The 21,051-nt window shown below is 42.2% G+C and overlaps 1 protein-coding gene and 1 long non-coding RNA gene across 11 annotated transcripts in view; one reads left to right on the forward strand and one right to left on the reverse strand.

Annotated features, from left to right (window-relative positions):
* Positions 1–21,051, reverse strand: part of LOC139021241 (uncharacterized) — a 92,997-nt gene that overhangs the window by 33,325 nt on the left and 38,621 nt on the right. For 3 of the 5 annotated variants that reach the window (XR_011473416.1, XR_011473415.1, XR_011473418.1), the window contains one exon: positions 2,395–2,600. This is a non-coding gene — a long non-coding RNA (uncharacterized lncRNA). Of the gene's footprint in view, positions 1–2,394; positions 4,730–21,051 lie in introns of those variants that run through there. The other 2 variants (XR_011473414.1, XR_011473417.1) reach the window with 1 other exon arrangement.
* The window catches only part of PDCD1LG2 (programmed cell death 1 ligand 2), a 53,417-nt gene that overhangs the window by 29,928 nt on the left and 2,438 nt on the right, over positions 1–21,051 (forward strand). For 2 of the 6 annotated variants that reach the window (XM_070431610.1, XM_070431612.1), the window contains 2 exons: positions 4,811–4,945; positions 6,434–6,939. In XM_070431610.1, coding sequence (XP_070287711.1) covers positions 4,811–4,945; positions 6,434–6,609 — 311 coding nt within the window. In that variant the 3' untranslated portion in view covers positions 6,610–6,939. Of the gene's footprint in view, positions 1–4,810; positions 4,946–6,433; positions 6,940–21,051 lie in introns of those variants that run through there. The other 4 variants (XM_070431608.1, XM_070431609.1, XM_070431613.1 and 1 more) reach the window with 3 other exon arrangements.

The following is a 21,051-nucleotide window of genomic DNA, read 5'->3' on the forward strand; positions in this document are numbered from 1 at the left end:
AAAAATTGGTGGAACAAACTACTGTTCCTGCTCCTGCAATTGATCCCAATTGATATTTATCATCTATCTCATCCACCATACATTCTAGATTTCCCTCACTCAGCACTTCACATGCAATAGTTTGTTTGCCTGGGGGACTCAGACTTTGAACCCTTAGTTGCCTTACCCTTAGCTGACTCAGGTTGCTACAATTGCCTTTTCATTGTTATTAATGGACATGGAAGTAACCAGAATCAGAATCGGTGGATCCCTGAGTTCTAGACATAGTTTTCCTTGCCTCCATTATGTAATTGCTTTCAAGTTCTTCATGGTAATTAAGATAAATTACTCCACCAATATAATAATTCTTTTCTTTCCTGCTGGTCCAATTTCCAAGCTCCCAACTGCCCCCCAATTCCCTACCTACCTACACGTCTCTGTGCAATTCCAACACTAATGTTAGCGGTGAAGTGAGGTAAAGAGAGGAGTCATGCTAAGGATATTGATAGAAATAAAGACATTAGAAACATCATTTTTAGGGTCAACTTTGAATGAAAATAGTTAACTAGGCAAGCTGGCTTTTCAATAATCTTTATTTCTGTTTTTATCACAGTTAAGACCACCAGACTTGTCACCTTATGAAAATCAAGCTATAACTAATTCATACTACCGCTTTAGAGGCTTAAATACTAACAATCCCAGGGGACTTTATTTTTCCTCGACTGTCCTTTATGTTTACTCGACTATCCTTTGATATGTGGGATTTTCTGTTTGGTTAAGTGATGGATGGAATGTGGTTTTCTAGAACACTTATATAAGGATCTCCACAGAGAAATACAGGCCTGGCTAAGATGAATTTGGAAACAACTAGAATCTGCCTTTTGCATCAGTGTTTTTTCTTCGGGTTAGAGAAGTATAAGGGCAGACTGATCATTTCTCCAGAAGCCTTGAGGCTGTGAGAAGTTAAGAATAAAGTAAGGCGGCCCCTCTCTCTCTGGGGAGCCAACACACCTGACTAAATAGTCAACAGTTGTGGGAGAGACCTGTGGGGCCTGCATCAAAGCCTGGGATATCACTCATGAATGCAACCAACAGGGAGATGGAGAAATCTTTGCAATTAGAAATTCTCAACCTAGCTTTACTCATCCTCCCCAGCTTTAAAGTCACCCTACTATCCCCTGACATGATCCTCTGCTCCAGTCAGCTCCCCTTCCTCACCATGTACTCTCTGAACTTGCTTGACCCTCTCCCACCACCATGACCTCTTTGCTCAGGCATTTTATTCCACATAAAAATCATTATTCACCAGCTCCAAGCCCACTCTCTCTCTAGGGCAGCTCAGGTAACTCCAGGATACAAGCAGCCTCCCCTTATCTTGCTTCCTGAGACCAATTGTGCCACTTCTTTGTTTGCCTGTGATTGTACTTATCTTTTCTCTTCCATTACTATTTTATTTTCCATGTATTTTAATTATTCACATGAGTCTTCTTTATACCCAGATAAAGCAAAAACAGAGTACTCTGTTCATAGTAAGTGCTCAATCAAGGTCAGACTAATGGGTTAAAGGCTTAGTCTTAGATGATCTCAGACCCATCATCCCAGCCTCCAGACTGTGTGGACAGTCAGGTCAGAGCAGTCAAATGATACACTGGCTTGTGGTACAAATACCTAACCACAGTCACACATCCTCCCACGGGTTCCTAGCTTCTATTTCTCAAAGGCATTTTAAGTTGTCTTATGACTATCCTCTTTCTACTCATTCTCATAAATTCAGCTGCTCAGTGCTGATTTCTGTGACCCACCACAGGTTTTTCCAGAAGTCGATGAATCAAAGACAGCAATGAAATTCTGGGGGTGGGTGGTGCTCCCATGACTCTAGAATGGATGACCGAGCATCCTAACTTTCCATCAGAAATTAAGGAGCAGTAAGACGATTTTCCTTTCAAAACAGAGTTTAATCTGCTCAGTCGGTTGTTGCATTTTCATTAGGAGTTATCTAGTGAGACTGGAGCCCAGATTCTTATAGGGCTGGCAGAGAAGCCCTTCTAGGAGGCCTGGCAGTGACTCTGGCATTAGTCAAGCATGCGGGCTCTGAAGTCAGATGGGCTTGAGTTTCAAATCCTCTCTGCTACCTATGGCTTTGAGAACTTGAGCCACCCTAGAAGTGTCCCTTGTCCTCCTTTGTTGAATGAGGATAAATAATGATAGCCACCTTACAAGGCTATTGGGACTGTTCAATGAAATATAATAGTAAAGTCCCTAGCACTCAGAAAAGATGGAAACAGGAAAAAGAATGGCATCTTTAGCAAGAGGCATGGCTAAAACAAACTGCTGTCCCATACAGTATCACATCATTGTTAAGTAGCATGTAAATATTAGAAAACAGTTTAGAATAATATATATAGACGAAGAGACCTGAAAATATAGTGATTCAAACAAGACAAAAGTATATTTCTCCCTCATGTAATATTCAGAATTAGAAGGTGGTTCAGAGCAGGTAAGTAGCTATATTCCATAGTCATTCTGTGGTCCAGGTTCTTTCCATCTTTTTCTGCCATTCTCCGGGGTGTTATTCCTATTGAATTGTCAAGGCTGGGTCACTGCCATATCCACGTTTTAGCCTTCAGAAAAGAAAAAGAGGCATATTTAGTGTTTTAAGGCCAAAACTGAGAAGACCCATTCTCTTGGCTTGAAGTTAACTTACATGTCTGGCCATATCTATTTATAGGGGAGGCTTAGTAATGTAGTCTCTGAGAAACCATGTGTCCAGCTAACACCTAGCTGACACTAGGGAAGAAAAGCAGAATGGATTTAAGGAATAAGGGGCAGTCTGCCACAAGGTAACTGCTGACAAGGAAGATTGGGGTAGGTGGACTAAGTAGATGGTCAATTCAGCCCAACAAATCCTTACTGACATCATTCATGTAGCAGTGCTTGGCTTTATAGGGGATTCAGAGGTGACTTAGATAAAGTCTTTGCACTTCAAATACTTACAATCTAAGCAGACTGATGTTCCTTTGGATGTTCAACGTTAGAAAGTCTTTGGGGATGAGTAAGCTTTTGTATGTGGAAAGGACTATAAGGGAACTGGACAGGACAAGGATCTGCATAAAGGCCCTGAGGTAGGCACTTTTCCTGTTGTGGGAACAGTGAGGGTCCCAGGACTCCCTGACTCATGGTACAACATGCGGCAAGTGCTTAAATAGCACTTCGTAGGGGTGAAGGAGACGACTGTAATCAATGTGGGTTATCTATTGAGGTTTGGTAACTAGACTTACTGTGGTGATAATTTCACAGTATATACAAATGTTGAATCATTATGTTGTACACCTCAAACAAATGTAATGTTGTATGTCCATTATACCTCAATAAAAATATTTTTTTGAAGGCTGGGTTATCCAATGTATGGATGAGCCAGTCTTTCTACTCCTTTTCCTCCTTAGTGTTCACCACGCTCTTTTAGATAGAGAAAAGTATCCATTGGGCCAGAGCTTTGGATCAGAGAGAAATGGGTTTGCAATTTCAGCTTTGCCACTTGCTTAGCAGTGATGACCTTAGAATCAGTGGTTCTCAGCCTTCTGGCCCTTGAAATACATTTTCTCATGTTGTGACCCAACCATAAAATTATTTTCGTTGCTACTTCATAACTGTAATGTTGCTACTGTTACGAATCGTAATGTAAATATCTGATATGCAGGATGGTCTTAGGCGACCCCTGTGAAAGGGTCGTTTGACCGCCAAAGGGGCCGCGACCCACAGGTTGAGAACCGCTGCATTAGATAGATTATTTCTCATCTTTGAGCTTACTTTGTCAATTCTCAAATAGGGAGCTCAGATTAAATGATGTCTATGCCCTTCTCAGCTAAAACTGCCTATGGTTCTTAGAAGGCACTGTGTTGGGGGAGGGGAGGCAGTGGGCAGGACTGAACCTTTTCCCCTGAGCAGTGTTTCCAGGTTTTTCTATGTTTATTCCATATAAGTGACTCCATGAGCACCATGACAGAGGAGCAAACTTCAGGTTTATGGAAAAGGCACTGCTTACCTTGAGTCCCCTTCCTTTTCCCTGCAGTGAATCCCCCTCCAGCCCTGTCTTTGGTCAGCCTGGGCTCCCATTCTAACCTTTAGATATTCATAGCTCCCCTTTATAAGGTTTTCCTCAGGCTCCCAAATTACTTTCTCATCCATTTCTCTACTAAACTCATCTTTTCCACAGTGCCAGGACCTTCATTAGCTATCACAAGGAAAGGGACTAATTATTATAATTTTCAATGACTAGATTTTGTATATGAATACTACCTATAAGATTTTATTTCTTCCACAGGATCCTATAATTCTTTGAAATTTAATAAGTAATGAATATAGATTTTGAGCACCATTACAGAGGAGCAGGGAGACAGTTTTGGACTGAGAGACTACCCTACTGGAAAGATAAAGAGAAATGATGATGATGATAGGTAAATAGGTAGATAGGTAGATAGATACATAGATACATAGATAGAATATGATACATGTGTCAGAATGATGCAAAGCATGGAATCTGTAACAAGACAGCCTAGATTATATCTCGATCTGATGCTTACTGTATAACTCTGGGAAAGCCTCCTAGGTCTCACATTTTTTTAACCAGTAAAATGGGGTTATAGTTGAGCCTGCCTCCTAGGGTGGTTATGAGGAGTGAATGAGCTGGTTCACACAGGGCTCATAGAAAGTACCTAGTATGAGTTAGATGCTCAGTGCAAGTTGGCCATGTTGGTTATCACACACTCAGAAGGCCAACTTGTTGATTTACATCTGAGCTACCATGTAATTGTGGTGCTTTTCTTTCACCCAGGTGAGATGGAACCCGAGGTCCCTTCAACTTGGCTGCTTCATATTATCATCCCTTCCTTCGTCATTGCTTTAATATTCATAGTTACAATGATAATCCTGAAAAAACAACTCTGCCAAAAGCTTTCTTCAAGAAAAGGTAGGTGAGTTTTATTCACAGTAACCATGTGGACTGGGTGTCTGCAGTGAAGGGCTCTGCTTTCACCACTGGCCTCCTGCTTCCCGGTTTCATACAAAATCCACTCAATGGTTATTAATTGCTTTGGGTTTGTCCTGATGATTTTTCCCCCAGAAGAAAATGGCTCTAGTCTTCAGTGAGCTAAAACTCTTACACTGAATATTTTATAAAAGGAATATTTTGTTTCTGTGGCTGAAATCTTTTGCTTTATTCTTTAAGCCGAGAAGTGCCATCGGCCTCATGAGATTGGTGTTATTTTGGCAATGTTGGACAGCTATGTGGTCAGCATTCACTGGTGGGAAGATGCCAGGATCCTTTCTGACAACTCCTTCAGCTCTCAGCTCTCCTTGCCTCATTCTGGATATGAGCTGGGCTAAGCCCTCCCCTTACCCCCAGGAATCTGAATCTCCTGGTTGGGTAAGAAAAGGAGAAAAGTGTGTGAGGTGTTTTGGGGGTGGGGAAGCACCTGTTTGGTGGCACCCTGAGGTCTTTCAGCAGATCCCCACTCCTACTGTGCCAGCCGGGACACAGCATGCCTGCAGCCTTGGAGCGCTGGCCTGAATATCTGCAGTCCCATCTGGTGCTTCCCTAAACTATCCCTTTGTCAGCACCCAATCAGCTCCTCCCAAGATTGATACACAGCCTTGTCTATAGAAAAAGAAATGGCATCTGGGAGTAACTCAATAGAATTTGGGGTGATCACTATTTGAGGATTGGGCGATGTTTAGGTGGCTGTTTTCCCACATTTACAATCTAACTTCTATATTCTCATCTGTCATGAAATATTATCATACTTTATTTTTGCCCATTACCCTCTATATGCATTAGCTTGGGTAATATCCACAAACCCCTCTAAGGTAGATTTAAAGGAACCATTGTCAAAAGAAGGGAGGGGGGAGAAAGGAAAAGGGAAGGAGGAAGAAGAGAGAAATGACAAAAGTGGAGGGGAAGGACACTCCGCCATAAAGAGGGAATCACAAGTTCTTGTTGGACAAAACTTTGACTAAACAGAATTACTTCTGCAAATATGTGACCTCAGAGTCATGGCAGATGCAGTGCAGTTTATTAGAATATTATCTTTATACCATATTTCCAGGCCTGGGGCCTGAGAACCCTTTAGTCACCTCAGAAATGAGCAGTAGAGCCTTCTGTCCTTATTCCCTTTTGGAGAATAAAGTGGAGTTATACTCAAAGGTAGAGCAGGGGAAAAATCCTCCCTTCATCCCTCATCTCAATCTCTAGAGTGAGTGAGGACATCAGTAGCTCCTGAGTGCAAGGCTCAAGCACCAACTGCAGTGGAGAGCTGGTTACTAATAAGGGCTGAATGAATAAATTTGCAAGTGATTCCTTTGTTTGTTTGTTTTTAATGAAGCAGAGTGAAATCATGGTTGCCTGTATAATAACCTCCCTCTCTAACTCTCATGCATTGGAATCTGCTTTCTTACATAGGAGATACACGGATACAAGTGTGGAAACGTGGTGGCCATGCGCAAAAACTCATGTGTCATGAAAAAAGGTTGAGAACCACTGGTTCTGTGGATAGAGCTTTAAACCAAAGTCAGAAGGTTAGATGTGGAGCTGGTGCTATCATTTATTGGTTCTGTGGTCTTGCACGAATCACCTAACTCCTTTGAGATTATTTTTCTATCTTTAAAGTGGGAAGCGACCTGGGAATGAACATTTCGCAGTTGATTAATCCAATCTCACTGCCACTACCAAGGTTCAACCTGGACTAGGGCAGAACCCTCCTCACTCAACTCCCTGCATCCACTCCTGCTGTCTCCAATATGATTGACTTTCACTTTTAGCTAGCATGGGCTTTTAATTTCTCAAATCTATCATGTCTCCTCTGTTCAGATCTCTTCCATGACTTCCCATTGCTCACACACCCATTGGGAGGTGTGACTCATGTGTTCAGTTTTATACGGCACCACTATCACCTTTGTTACCCATGCTTTAGCCATAAAGGATTTTCTAGTCTTCAGAGACATCCCTCTCTTTCAAATCTGAGTTTCTCATATAGTATTTGCTCTTTTTAAATTACTTTTTCCTTGTCCATCTGAGTTGGTGTCATCCATTAAGTCTCCACTAAGCTGTCACTTCATCAAGCCTCCCCTGAATCTACCCCCTCACCACACCCATTACATTAAATTCCCTTGTCAGGTGCTTGCCTAGCACCTACTTCTTCCTTCAGTATACTCAGCACACAAGTACATAGGACCTATTTTAATAGCTTGAGCTAAAACCGCAATTGCATCTCTTTTCATTTTCCAATTAATTCCTCAAGCCACCAGCCTTCCCATCTTAGCAAAAAGTCCAGTGTCTCCTTCTTACAGTATGTACTTCCCCAACTCCCACAAACTGCCAGGAGGCTTACTTGGCCCACAGGGCCAGTGCTGCTTCTGAGAAAGCTACTGGGGAACTAGGTCAGTTCACCAGAGAGCCCTGGTTTTAAGCTGCTGTGGTTTCTACTACTGCCATGCAACATCCCTGTTCCCTCCAAGTGTCTCCATCCACTATGCAAAGGTACCCTTGCTGGTTCAGATCCCCACACAGACCAGAGCGATGCAAGATGACAACTCTCCTGGCTCCCCTCACATGTTCTGGCCTCACTCCCAAAGCAGGACCCTCAGGGGCTGATAAGGGAGAAGGGCCTTCCTGCCTCAGCCACAGCTGTGCACAGCCAGCCTCTTCTGCTCTCAAACCTTCATGTGGAGCCTGGGATACCAGTCCTGACTTCCTTCTCTGGAGTCATTTCTGTTCTGAACTCCTCAGTCTATTGGAGAGGGTCAATTTTAGTCCCTTTCTGTCCAGAAAGCTCCTTGGCTCCTCAGCACATTTACCCGCTTATACCTCAGACCAGCTCTGCACACAGAGGTTTTTGGGGAGGGCAGCCGTTGCCAGTCCATAAAAGGTTCATTTACCATCCCCCACTAAGAGGGACCATTCAACAGATCAGGGCTCCAGGGTGATACTGACATTATTGTAAAAAACAAGGTCAAGTTCTGTTTCATCTGTTAGTCTTTAAGTTTCATAAGTACAGGGGCTATGTTTCTCTTATTCACCAATATATGTCCAGTGTCTAACTCTAAAACATTACCTGGCAAATACAGTTCTTCAAGAAAACTTTAAACATTGAACATACTACATGCAGGTACATAGGCTAAACTTCTTTGTAAAATATACTAGTCACATGTGGTTTTTAAATTTAATTGAAATAAAAATTCAATTCCTCGGTCACATTTTAAGTGCCTAAATATTGCAAGTGCTCAGTAGCCACGTGGGTCTGTATGGGACAGAGCAGATATTACTAATTTCCATCTTTGCAGAAAGTTCTGTTGGACAGCATTGTGCTAGACCCTTTGCAGTTAATTTCACAAAAACTGCTTGAGGCAAGGAATCACGTCTATTTTGTAAATGAAGAAACTGAAGCTCAGAAAATATTTCTGAAGTGATACAGCTGGGCTTGAACACAGGTCTGACTCCAAAACTTGTGGCCCTTTGTTTCAAAAGTGCTTAATAAAAATGGGCTCAATCTGAATACACTTTACATTATAATTATCTTTAGGCAATGGAAAGAAAAGGTCTCAACCCAAAGTACTTGAGCAACTTGTTCATTGACCCGCTGGGCCAATGGCAAAGCCAAGAAAAGAATCCAGCAAGAATTGTGAGCTATAGAGACCAGATTTCCAAAAAAAGGTCTCTAGATTTCTATTTCTCAAACTCTCTATGCTAAAGAACCATTTTGTTTTTTTTTTCAAATTTCTAATATGTTAGAATTGGTACTTTTATAATATGGGAAAATTACTAATAATGAAATAGAAAAAAACAAAGACATAAAGCAATAAGCCCAATTTTTACTAGAGTTAATAAGTATAAAATGACAATTGAATATGATGAAAAATATAACCTAGTAAAATAATTACTATAAAATTTTCTAAATGTTTACCCTATACTTCTGTACTTATCTCATTGTGAACAAATAAACAGTTCACCTCCCAGCACCAGCTTGTAGACCACACTTTTGGTGGCACTGTCCTAAAGGATTGACCAAGGTCTTTCTAGGGATTTAAACCAAAGGCCAAATATGCAGGTTTATGATGTATAAGAACAACAGAGAATGGGAGCACCTACTTCAGGCATTAGAGAGAGGCCTCCCCCGAAACTCCAACATTCCAGGGCAATCCCTCTGAGTTAATCATTGGGCTCCTTTCAAGTACAAATGCTCTTGAAGGAGACTGCATTGCTGAATTAGAGACCCAAGATGGTCATTAGAGAGTTACTAAAAACAGAATTAGAGGCAGACTGAATTTAGATAAACAGGAAACTGCAGGAGATGGGCATCAAGCCCTGGAAGAAAATAAAAGTGGGAAGGAACATGTGAAATCAGGGATTGAGAAAAATGAAACCAGGGAAACAGTGGGGAGCAGCATCCAATTATAAGAAATTTTGGCTTCCACCCTGAGTTACTTTGAACCAGTATCAGTCATTTACATCTTAGTGCAAATTAATTGATCAGACCTTCTGCTCTATGTAGGGCAGAGGGAAGGAAGTGGCGGTAAATACTAAAGCAGAAGAGGGAGAGAAAATTCTGGAGCCAGACATTTCCTGGACTGAATCCCAAAGTAGCAATCCCTTGGCCTCTGAGTGCGTGGGGTCAGGGTCAGACAAAGGAATGGCAATGGGGGCCTTCTTTGTTCACAATCTTGCCAATGGGTATAGTTTTACATTACTCATCATTCGGGCTGAGTTCTCAAGCCACTGAGACATTTAGACTTCTATATGTGAGTTTATTTGGATTTACTCTTTTTATCTATAATAATAAAAGCCTGATATGCTAATTAGACCAGATGTCCTTCCGGACATCCTTCCAGACAAAGCCAGTACTGTGAGTGAAGCCTGGGACCCGGGTGCCAGAGGGAAGCCGGTGCTGGCAGCAAGGTGGGGGGGGGGGGATGCCGGAGAGGGAAGGAAGTTCTACTCTTGCATGAATTTCATGCATTGGGCCTCTAGTGTATATATATAATGTATTTTTATTGATTTCAGAGAGAGAAGGAGAGGGAGAGAGAGAGAGAATCACTGATCAGCTGCCTCCTGCATGCCCCCTACTGAGGATTGAGCCCGCAACCCAGGCATGTGCCCTTGACTGGAATCAAACCCGGGACCCTTCAGTCCACAGGCCAATGCCCTATCCACTGAGCTAAACCAGCTAGGGCTGGATTTACTTTTTAAAATACTTTTTTATTTTTCAATTACAGTTGACATACAACATCACATTAGTTCCAGGTGTACAAACCAGTTATTAGACATTTATATAACTTACAAGTGATAGCCCTGACAAATCTAGTACTCATCTGGCACCATACATAGTTATTACAGTATTATTGATTAGATTCCCTATGCTGTATATTACATCTACATGATTATTCTGTAACTACCAATTTGTACTTCTTAATCTCTTCACTTTTTTCACCCATTCCCCCAACACCCCTACCACCTAGCAACCATCAAAATGTTCTCTACATATGAGTCTTTCTGGTCTGTTTGTTGCTTTGTTTTGTTTTTTAGATTCCACATATAAGTGAAATCAAATGGCATTTGTCTTTCTCTCTTTGATTTATGTCACTCATAAACCTATCTAAGTCTATCCATGTTGTTGCAGATGGCAAGATTTCATTCTTTTTTTTTTTATGGCTGAGTCATATTCTATTGTATATGTGCACCACTTCTTTATCCATTTATCTACTGATGAGCACGTAAGTTGCTTCCATCTCTTGGCTATTGTAAATAATATTGCAATCAACATATGGATGCATATGTCTTTTTCATTTAGTGTTTTGGGTTTCTTCTGATAAATACCCAGAAGTGGAATTACTGTCCTTTTTTGTCTAGTTATAGCCTTTGTTTAAAAATATATTTTGTCTGGTATAATTATTGCTACCCCAGCTTTTTTGTAATTTCCATTTTCATGAAATATCTTTTTCCATTCTTTTACTCTCGGTCTGTTTCTTTTTTTAATTATTATTGATTTCAGAGAGGAATGGAGAGGAAGAGAGAGATAGGAACATCAATGAGGAGAGAGAATCATTGATTGGCTACCTCCTGCACACCCCCTACTGGAGATCGAGCCCACAACCCGGGCATGTGCCCTTGACTGGAATAGGACCAGGGACCCTTCAGTCCACAGGCCAGCACTCTATCTACTGAGCCAAACCAGCTAGGGCAGTCTGTGTGTCTTTTGATCTGAAGTGAGTCTCTTATAGACAGCATATGTAAAGGTCTTGTTTTTGTTATCCATTCAGCCACTATATATCTTTTGAATGGAGCATTTAATCCATTTGCATTTAAAGTAATTGTTTATATATATGTATTTATTGCCATTTTATTATTTATATTTTTTTTCCTTTTTTCTTCTTAAAGAAGACCCTTTAACATTTCTTATAATACTGGTTTGGTAGGGATGAATTCCTTTAGCTTTTTCTTGTCTGGGAAGCTCTTTGTCTGTCCTTTGACTCTAAATGATAGCTTTGTTGGGTGGGATAATCTTGGTTATAGGTCCTTGCTTTTCATTACTCTGAATATTTTGTGCCAATTCCTACTGGCCTGCAAAGTTTCTGTTGAGAAATCAGCTGGCAGTCTTATGGAGCTCCCATGTAGGTAACTAAGAGTTTTGCTCTTGTTGCCTTTAAGAATCTCTGTCTTTAACCTTTGGCATTTTAATTATGATGTGTCTTGGGATGAACCTCTTTGGATTCATCTTGTTTGGGACACTCTGCACTTCCTGGACTTGTATATCTGTTTCCTTCTCCAGGTTAAAGAAGTTTTTCTGTCATTATTTTTCAAATAGGTTTCTATTCCTTGCTCTCTCTGTTCTCTTTTCAGCACCCTGACTGATGTAAGTGTTGGTAGGTTTGAAATTGTCCCAGAAGCTCCTTACATTGTCCTCCTATTTTTTTTTACTGTTCTGATTAGGTATTTTCTGTTTCCTTATCTTCCAAATTGCAGATTGATCCTCTGCTTTATATACTCTACTGTTGATTCACTGTAAAGTATTCGTCATTCTTCATTTTTGACTTTTAAAAAATGTTTTCTAGCTCCATTTTTATGTATCTTATCTCTCTATTCAAATTATCAGGAAAACAAGAAACATAATTTCATCTGCTCTTCCCCCTAAGTTCATTGAGCATCCTTATAACCAGTGTTTTAAACTCTGCATCTAGTAGATTGCTTGTCTCCATTTTGTTTAGTTCTTTTTCTGGAGTTTTGTTCTGTTCTTTCATTGGTACATGTTTCTTTGTCTCCTCATTTTGGCTGCCCCGCTGTGTTTGTTTCTATGTATTAGGTAGAGTTTCTATGTCTCCTAGACTTGGTAGAGTGGCCTTATGTAGTAGGTGTCCTATGATGCCCAGTGGCACAACCTTCCTGATTACCCAATCTTGGAATTCCAGGTGCACCCCCTGTGTAGGCTGTGTGCACCCTCCTGTTGTATTTGAGTCTTGATTGCTATTGGCGTGTCCATGGGAGGGATTCACCCACAGGTCAATTGGCTGTAAGGACTGGCTGTGACTATTATGGAGGATCTGCTGTGCAGGGCTCACCCCATGGAGCAGGACATTCTTCAGTGGGGCTCTGGTGCTGGCTATGTCTGCCCTTTGAGTGTGTCACTCATGGAGGTGCTTGGGTGTGGTCTGAAGCTGTCTATTGGGTGTGCTGACTCTTGGGCCTCCTGAGAAGTGCAGACCAAGGTCAGCCACCACCTGTGCCCTTCCCAGGGCCACCCAGCATGAGCTATGGAGCAATCTTCAGATGGCTACTAAATATGCTGAGCTTAGAGGTGCCCAGGAGAGGCCAAGCTGCGAACCAAGCCTGGATGCTGCAGTGCTGGGACTGAGGCCACTTAGTGAGAGGTAGGGGTTATGCCAAGGCCAGATGCTGCTTGTTTGAAAGATTCTAGGAAAGTCCAAAGCATGAGCCAAGATGGCTGTTTGTATGGAAAAGCCACTGAAAATGGCTTGGGTGGGCCTGCAAGTTGGGTGGGGTGGAGTCTCAGGGACTCACCAGGGCAGGGTGAACAATGTGAAGCCAGGTTGATGGAGACTCAGATATGGAGCCTGCCTGCCAGCTCTGTGACGGGGAGGGTTCATCAAAGGAACAATGGCCTCTGCCAGCACTTCTGTCTGGGAGAAAGCTGTCCCTCCAGCCCTTGCTCTGATGCCACACAATTCAGTTCCTCCCAATGTGCCCCTCACATGCCTTTCAAGCTTCCGCCACAGCACTGGAGCTCAGAGTGAGCGAGTCTGAGCAAGTTCGTGCATGGACCCTTTAAGAGGAACTGCCTGAGACTCCAGGAAACCTCCATCTTCCTCAGCCTCAATCCAAGCTGGTTTTCACAGCCAGAAGTTATGGGGACTTCCCTTTCTGGCACTGGAACCCTGGGCTGGGGAGCCTGGTATGGGACTAGGACCTCTCACTCCTCAAGGGGCACCTCAGCAGCAAGATATCCCTCCCTATCTTTACCACCACATGTAGGTGTGGGACCAGCTCATTCAGAGTCTCTTCCCCTCCTGCTAGTATCGATGTGGCTTCTGCTTTATATCTGTAGTTATAGGACTTCTGTTCAGTTAGATTTCAGGTGGTTCTCAATGATGGTTGTTCTGTAGTTTCATTGTAATTTTGATGTGGTTTTGGGAGGATGTGAGTCCCACATTTACCTACACCATCTTCTTGACCACTGGTCTGTTTTGGATTGACTTTTTGTTCCGCCATCTTTTAGCCTATAAACAGAACAATTTGCTCACTAATTTTATTCCGTCACTGGGATTTTTCTTTTTCAGATGCACCAAAAAGTTGTCACCACAAACAGGAGGGAAATGAACAGTGCTATGAGTAGTCATGATTTTTCTTTTTCATCTCTTGTTCTCTCCTAACATGAAATAAGAAATAGCCACTGTGCTATTAATGCATAAAGGGTAACTGAATAGTTTAGGCCTGTACAGAATCTTCCTATTCAATGGCTTTTCAGCTAGTTGTTCTCTAGAACTTGCATTGTTCCATATCTTTCTTGCAGAACAAAGATGATAACTTCTGTACAGCTGCAGGATAGTTATATAGCCTTCGGTCTGCCTATAATGCTAAGCACTGCTAGAGAACACTGCACAGGACATGTGAGATCACATACTTAGAAACATGATTAAAATTTAACACCAAGGGGGAGGTATTCAGCTGTGATGCAATCAATAGCCGTTGTTATTGCAACAGTTGTTAAGTACTTAGTGAGGACTGTGGGTCAAGGATAATGCTGGGGGAATAGAACTCTTTTCATGAGGTTGACACACTTGGAGCTAGAATTTGTAGGAGAGAAAGGATGTAATCTGGAGGTCAGGAGAAGTTAGATTGCTGAAACCATTCAGGCTGGTGGTATGAAAAGTTTAGACCTGGGACAGCAGTGTGGAGTGGGGACTGACAGGCCTGGGTCATGTTGAGGACTGGCATCTTCCCACCAGTGAATGCTGCCCACATAGCTGTCCATCTTGCCAAAATAACACATGTTGTGACATATGAGTTCACCAAAATGATGTTAGGCAAATCACAGAAATTTCTAAATAACTGCATCTGCTACTCAAAATATTCAGAGCTAATCATTTTAGAATTCTGCTGAATATATCCCCAAAATTCTAGAGTCATTAATTGTGAAAACAATCCTAGGAAACCCTAACAGGGTCTATGTCTAGCTTACACGTAAGATATGGCAACACATAAGCACAAAATGTAACTCAAAAGAGTGAAATTGGCCCCTGTAACTTCTCTTTCTCCCACCACTTCCCTGAAAGCCAGTTGTAAAAATACATTCTGCACAGCCTGTATGACTCAGTGGTTGAGCATTGACCTATGAACCAGGAGGTAATGGATTGATTCCTGGTCAGGGCACATGCCAGGGTTTCAGGCTCAATTTCTAGTGTGGGGTATGCAGGAGGCAGCTGATCAATGATTCACTCTCATTATTGATGTTTCTATCTCTCTCTTCCCTCCTCTCTGAAATCATTAAAAAAATATATTTTTAAATAACACATCCTGTGACTGTGCACAGAATCCAGGAAACACATGCAGCACAGCTGGACTCGAGGTCAGGTTACACTGAGCTTCTCTGAATCAGCAACAACATTTTCTTGACTCAACACTGAAACTGAAACATCCATTTCCTAAGAAACAAAAATCCTTCATTCCTGTAAATTGGTCTATGTGGCCTACAGTGAATTTCTATGGGAGAGGCCCTAGCATTTCATGAACTTGAGGTCTTTGTGTAACTGACTTCAGTTGCTCAGCATAAGAAATATGAAAGGCCTGACAGCAGAGGTGATCAACTCAGATGGGTACCAGGGCCAGGCAGGTGATGAAATGAGTAGAAAGGTCTCGTATAATCAAACTCGTGGCCCGGGGGTGGGGGGGGGGGGGGGCAGTCCCTCAGCCTGGCCTGCACCCTCTCCAATCTGGGACCCCTCTTGCAATTTTGGACTGCTGGCTCCTAACCGCTCGCCTGCCTGCCTAATTGCCCCTAACCACTCTGCCTGCCAGCCTGATCACCCACAACGCCCCTCCCCCCCCCCCCACTGGCCCGATCACCAACAACTGCCGTCCCATCCTGGCCTGATCACCCACAACTGCCCTCCCCTCTTGGCCCCTAACCGCCTCTACCTTGGCCCCGCCACCATGGCTTTGTCCAGAAGGTCTCCTGGAAGGTTTCCCAGTCTAATTAGCATATTACCCTTTTATTAGTATAGATAGAGGCTTGTTGCACGGGTTGGGGCCAGCTGGTTTGCCCTGAAGGGTGTCCCGGATCAGCGTAGGGGTTCCCTTGGGGCATGGGGTGGCCTGGACAAGGGGCCTATGGTGGTTTTCAGGCCAGTAACGAGGGGCTGGGTCAGTTTGTAGGCCAGTCATGCCCCCATTATGTGAGGGTCCCCGCTGGGGGGCCTGGCCAGCCTGGGTGAGGGGCTGAGGGCTGTTTTCAGGCTGGCCACACCCCCTTCAGGGTAGGGGTCCCTGCTGGGGGGCCTGGCCAGCCTGGGTGAGGGTCTGAGGGCTGTTTTCAGGCTGGCCACACCCCCTTCAGGGTAGGGGTCCCTGCTGGGGGGCCTGGCCAGCCTGGGTGAGAGCTGAGGGCCATTTGCAGGCCCCTCTCTCAGCAGCTGGTCCCGGCAACCCAAGCCTCCCCGCACTCTGGCCTGCTCCGTGGCTGCCGCCCACAGGCCCCTCCTTGGCGCCGGCTCAGGCAGGAGTGAAGCTTGGCTTCCTTTGTCGCCTGGGCACCCCAAGCCTCCTGCCTGCTCTGGTTGGCTCCGTGGCTGCCGCCATCTTTGTCCCACTAATTTGCATACTCCTAATTGACTGGTGGGCATGGTTTGTGGGCATTGTGAAGGTATGGTTAATTTGCATGTTTCTCTTTTATTGGTGTAGATAGGGAGAGGTAGGGACTGTGTCAAATCAGAGAGCATATTCTCTGTCAATGTAGCACTAGCCTAACATTGCTAGAGAAGACAGAAAGCCAGATTTTTATATAAAATGCCCTCATTATTTCAAAAACTATTTCAAATACCAAACCAACCAAACAAAATGTGCCCATGTGCTATAAGCCTGTCAATGACCAGTTCACAAAACCTCTTTCCTAGCTAGAGAGAATTTATAGTCAGGAAGGGGCTTAGGATTTGAGTAATGAAGACAGAAACATCTATTTGAGGAATTGAGAAATGCTCAAAGGCTTGCTGCCATTCCTAAATCTTTCACCCTATAACCTGTCACCATTCTGAATGTTGCACTATTATAGAGTGACTTCTTTGGATTAACAGGATAGCATGACCATTTTTAACCAGTACATTTCCTTATAAACAGAAAAAACAACAACAACAAAAAACTCACACCCTTTTTTAATGGTATCTAAAATTCAAAATAGAGTAACTATCTCAATCAAAAGTCAATGAAAAAATGCACCTAATTCTGCTCCACCACCCCCACCAGCCAATTACAGTCCCCAGCCCTCTACCTTCTAAGGGGAGAAGGGAGCATCTGGGAGGTAAGGGCGTGATGCTCCTCCTCTCTTCCTCCCCCCTCCCTGGCACTTACTTGGTGTGATGTAAAGAGGTCAGCACCACATAAACATACATCATAGAAATCACACATAGGAATATTCCTGGTACATTGAATAGCAACAAATTGGAAATAATAAAATATGAATCAATAGGAGAGTAGATGAAGAATGCTATTCAAAAATTAAAATTAAAGCACCAAAGCTAGATGTATTTTTGAGTTAGTTAAATCTGAACAATATAATTTTGAGAGGAAAGACAGATCGCAGAAAGATATAGACAACATATGGCCTATCATAGAGATGTTTAAATACATGCAAACAACCACTAAGTAGTGTTTATGGAAACAGTCATGTGAAGTAAAAATACAAAAACAGCACGGAAATTATAAACACCACATTTAACCTCTTAAACTGGGTGGCAGAGATACAGATGTTCCATTGTATGATCCCCTTTGCTTTATGCCTGAAATATTTATGTTTTTATTGTGTGATTTTAATCCTCACCCGAGGATATGTTTTTATTGATTTTAGAGAAGGGGGGGGGGGGGGAGAGAGAAAGAGAGAGAGAAACATCAATGTGAGAAACATCAATCATTTGTGTCCCATACATTCCCCAACTGGGGATCAAACCTGAAACCTCTCTTTTGGTGTACAGGATGACACTCCAACCAACTGAGCCAGTTGGCCAGGGCCTGAATTATTTATTTTTATACAAAAGAGCGTATAACTAAAATTCAAGAGATTTAGATTCAAGTTTTCCTGTGAGCTAGATACATAATCTTTTTAAAAATATATTTTTATTGATTTCAGAGAGGAAGGGAGATAGAGCCTACCCACCCCAGTAGATGCTTTTTAAGTTCCTCCTCTATAAAGTTGCTCACCAACAATTAACTCTTTATTGAGAACTAATTTAACATTTCAGATAATATCCCCTGGGAACAAGGGGGATCAAGATATGGAGATATTGATTTTGGGAATGGAAAGAGGACAGGTCTGGGGCCCAGTGTTTAGACAGCCAAGAAAACCCGGTACCTGTTGTTAGAGGCAAAATGAACCCCAGGTTTCTCCACAGAAACAGAGCCACTAGGAGACTGGCAAGTATGAAATCTGTAGGGCAGACTAGTAGGCTGGCAATTCAGGTAAAAGTTGAAAGTGCAATCTGGAGTCCGAAATCTGTAGAGCAGGCCAGCAGTCTGGGAAGTCTCTATTACAGCCTTGAACCAGAATTCCTTCTTTTCTGGAAAATCTCAAGTGTTCCTCTTAAGGTCTTCAACTGATTGAACAAGGCCCACCTCCATTATGGAATATAATCTGTTTTATTTAAAGTCAACTGATGGTATATGTTAATCATATCTACAAGATACCTTCATAGCAACATTTTAACTAAGGTTTGGGAGAGGGAGGGAGAGAGAAACATCAATGTGAGAGAGAAATATTGATCAGTTGCCTCCTGCATGGACTCCAACTGAGGAATCAAACCCACAACCTGGGTATATGCCCTGACCAGGAGTCAAATCCGCTACCTTTTGGTGTACAAGATGCCACTCCAGCTAACTGAGCCACATTGGTCAGAGCTGTCATTTACTTTTAAATTGTTTTTTTCTTATCCTGAGAAAATGAGTATTATAAGATTTAGGAAAATTGGGTTCTCAGACCAGGTTATAAACATTAATGTCCTGTATGCCATATATTTATTAGAAGAAAATAAGTATATTAATTATAGCATTTATGTTGGGTAAAAGCTTACAGGAGTAACATCTGCAGTTCCCAAAGTACTAACTTACAAATTTCTAGAAAGCAGGTGAGGATCTTCCTCTTCCCTTGAAAGCCTATTACATCTTACAGTGGTTCTCAACCTGTGGGTTGCAACCCCTGAAAATACATCCTGCATATCAGATATTTACATTATGATTCATAACAGTAGCAAAATTACAGTTATGAAGTAGCAACGAAAATAATTTTATGGTTGGGGGTCACCACAACATGAGGAACTGTATTAAAGGGTCGCGGCATTAGGAAGGTTGAGAACCACTGTTGGAAAGTGTACTTTCATTAGGCATCTATTAAATGAGAATCAGTCAGAGTTAGCACTCTACTATTCATTTATATGTATCAACTAAAAGGGGTTTAAGCAAACTATGACCAGGGGCCAATAGTTTTTTTTAAAATATATTTTATTGATTTTTTTTTATTAGTTAAGGTATTACAAATGTGTCCTCATCCCCCCCATTAATTCCCAACCTCCCTCCCCTCCCCCCCCTCCCCCCCCCCTCACACTCACAGCGATCAGGCTATCAATCCCCAGAAGGAAAGTAGGGGAGGGCGGGGGTAAGGGGAAGAGATCAACCGAAGGACTTGTATACATGTATATAAGCCAAACCAATGGACATGGACAACAGGGGGATGGGAGCATGGGGCCAATAGTTTTTATAAACAAAATCTTATTAAAACAGAGCCATGCTCATTGTTTCTATATTGCCCCCCGCTCCCCTCAGCATTCACACCCCTTCCCCTGCCCTGATGGCAGAGTTTAAGTATTCCAGTAGGGACTTTATGGGATAGATATATAAAAGGTCCATAATTATTATTTTTATGTTATGGAAACTTGTATTGTTTTCTTCCTTTGTTTCCTGAATTTTCTCTGTAGTTTAATGCATTTTTAGCTGTCCCAATGTATCACTTTTAATTACATATGGATGCTTGCTAGATGAAGAACTAACTTTCAGAAGTCCTTTTATCTACTCCCCATTCACCTCTCTTTATCCCAGTAGTCAAGTGCATTGCATAGAACTCTTCATTGGGTCCTTGTCAACTTTAGGGAGGGAAACACTATATGCCCTTTCAACAGCACCTACCAATGTCTTAGTTGCCTTTCTAAGATTACTAGCCCAGCCAACCTGGAAGGATGTAAAAGATGAGGTGACTTGTACAAGGTCATCTTATAACTGAGTGGTAGAACTGGAGCTAGAATCCACGCCACCTCAGTCCTTGTCTATGGCACACAGCCCTTTCCATTTGTGTAAATTCTTCTTGCAGCTAACCTTACTCGCTTGTGCTATATGGGCCCATGGCTTCTTGCTCTTATACAAGTAACCACGATGTCAACCAGCAAACTGTAGTAGTTGATACTGATACCAAAGGCATATATTATGCTTTCTTTTAAAAAGATTTATTCTAGTCATCAAGCTGTGGTTTGTTAGAGTTTACTGACCTGACTTCCTCATTTTAGAGGTAGTGAGATGCTAAGGCTAAGGGATGTTAAGTGACTTTCTTGAATGAAATAATCACAGAAAAACACAATGTCTTATTATTCCTAGTATAGTGCTAGTCATTCACTCATTCATTCACTCTCAAACGTATTAAGTTTCTGCTATTTTCAGGATTCTGCATCAGGTACACTGTGTGGGAATTGTAAGAGTGAATTAAGTACAACATTAGTTATCCAAGGTTCTGACAATAGAGTATTGGAGATAAGGTACTCAAAAAACTGTTCTTATTGGTCCAAGTTAAAATAAAAATAAAAGAGATCAGCTTTTTGCATGCCCCCTGGCAACTGACCCAATCTCTATGTTGTTTTGTATTTATTTGTTTGTTTGTTTTATGAGCTTCTTATCTAAACAGAGGAGACATAGGAAATACAGCAGAGAGGCAGGGAGAACTGGGGCATCTGTAGGAAAAGGCATGTGATCCTAGTTGAAAAGAGCCAGGAGTGAGATAAGAGGAAAGAATGTTGGGGACATTATGAGTCATAAATTCCAGGCAAAGGAGATTAGATTATTTTTTTCACTGGGCATGATGCTTAGTCAGGTCTCAGAAGGAAATGATAGAAGGTATGACAAAGCAATTTTACAAGTTTTTACTATTTAACAAAGATTTGAGCAGGGTTAAGGGATATCAGCAAGGGATATCAAGCACCCTGGAATTAGCAAAAGCAAGGAACAGTTAAGCATCCCTAGGCCTGAAGGAGAAAAGGAAAGGTGCAGTT

This window comes from Myotis yumanensis, unplaced genomic scaffold, assembly GCF_028538775.1.
Source record: "Myotis yumanensis isolate MYYU_CA2020_CCGP unplaced genomic scaffold, mMyoYum1.0.hap1 SCAF_12, whole genome shotgun sequence".
In the NCBI taxonomy this organism is placed as follows: Eukaryota; Metazoa; Chordata; class Mammalia; order Chiroptera; family Vespertilionidae; genus Myotis; species Myotis yumanensis.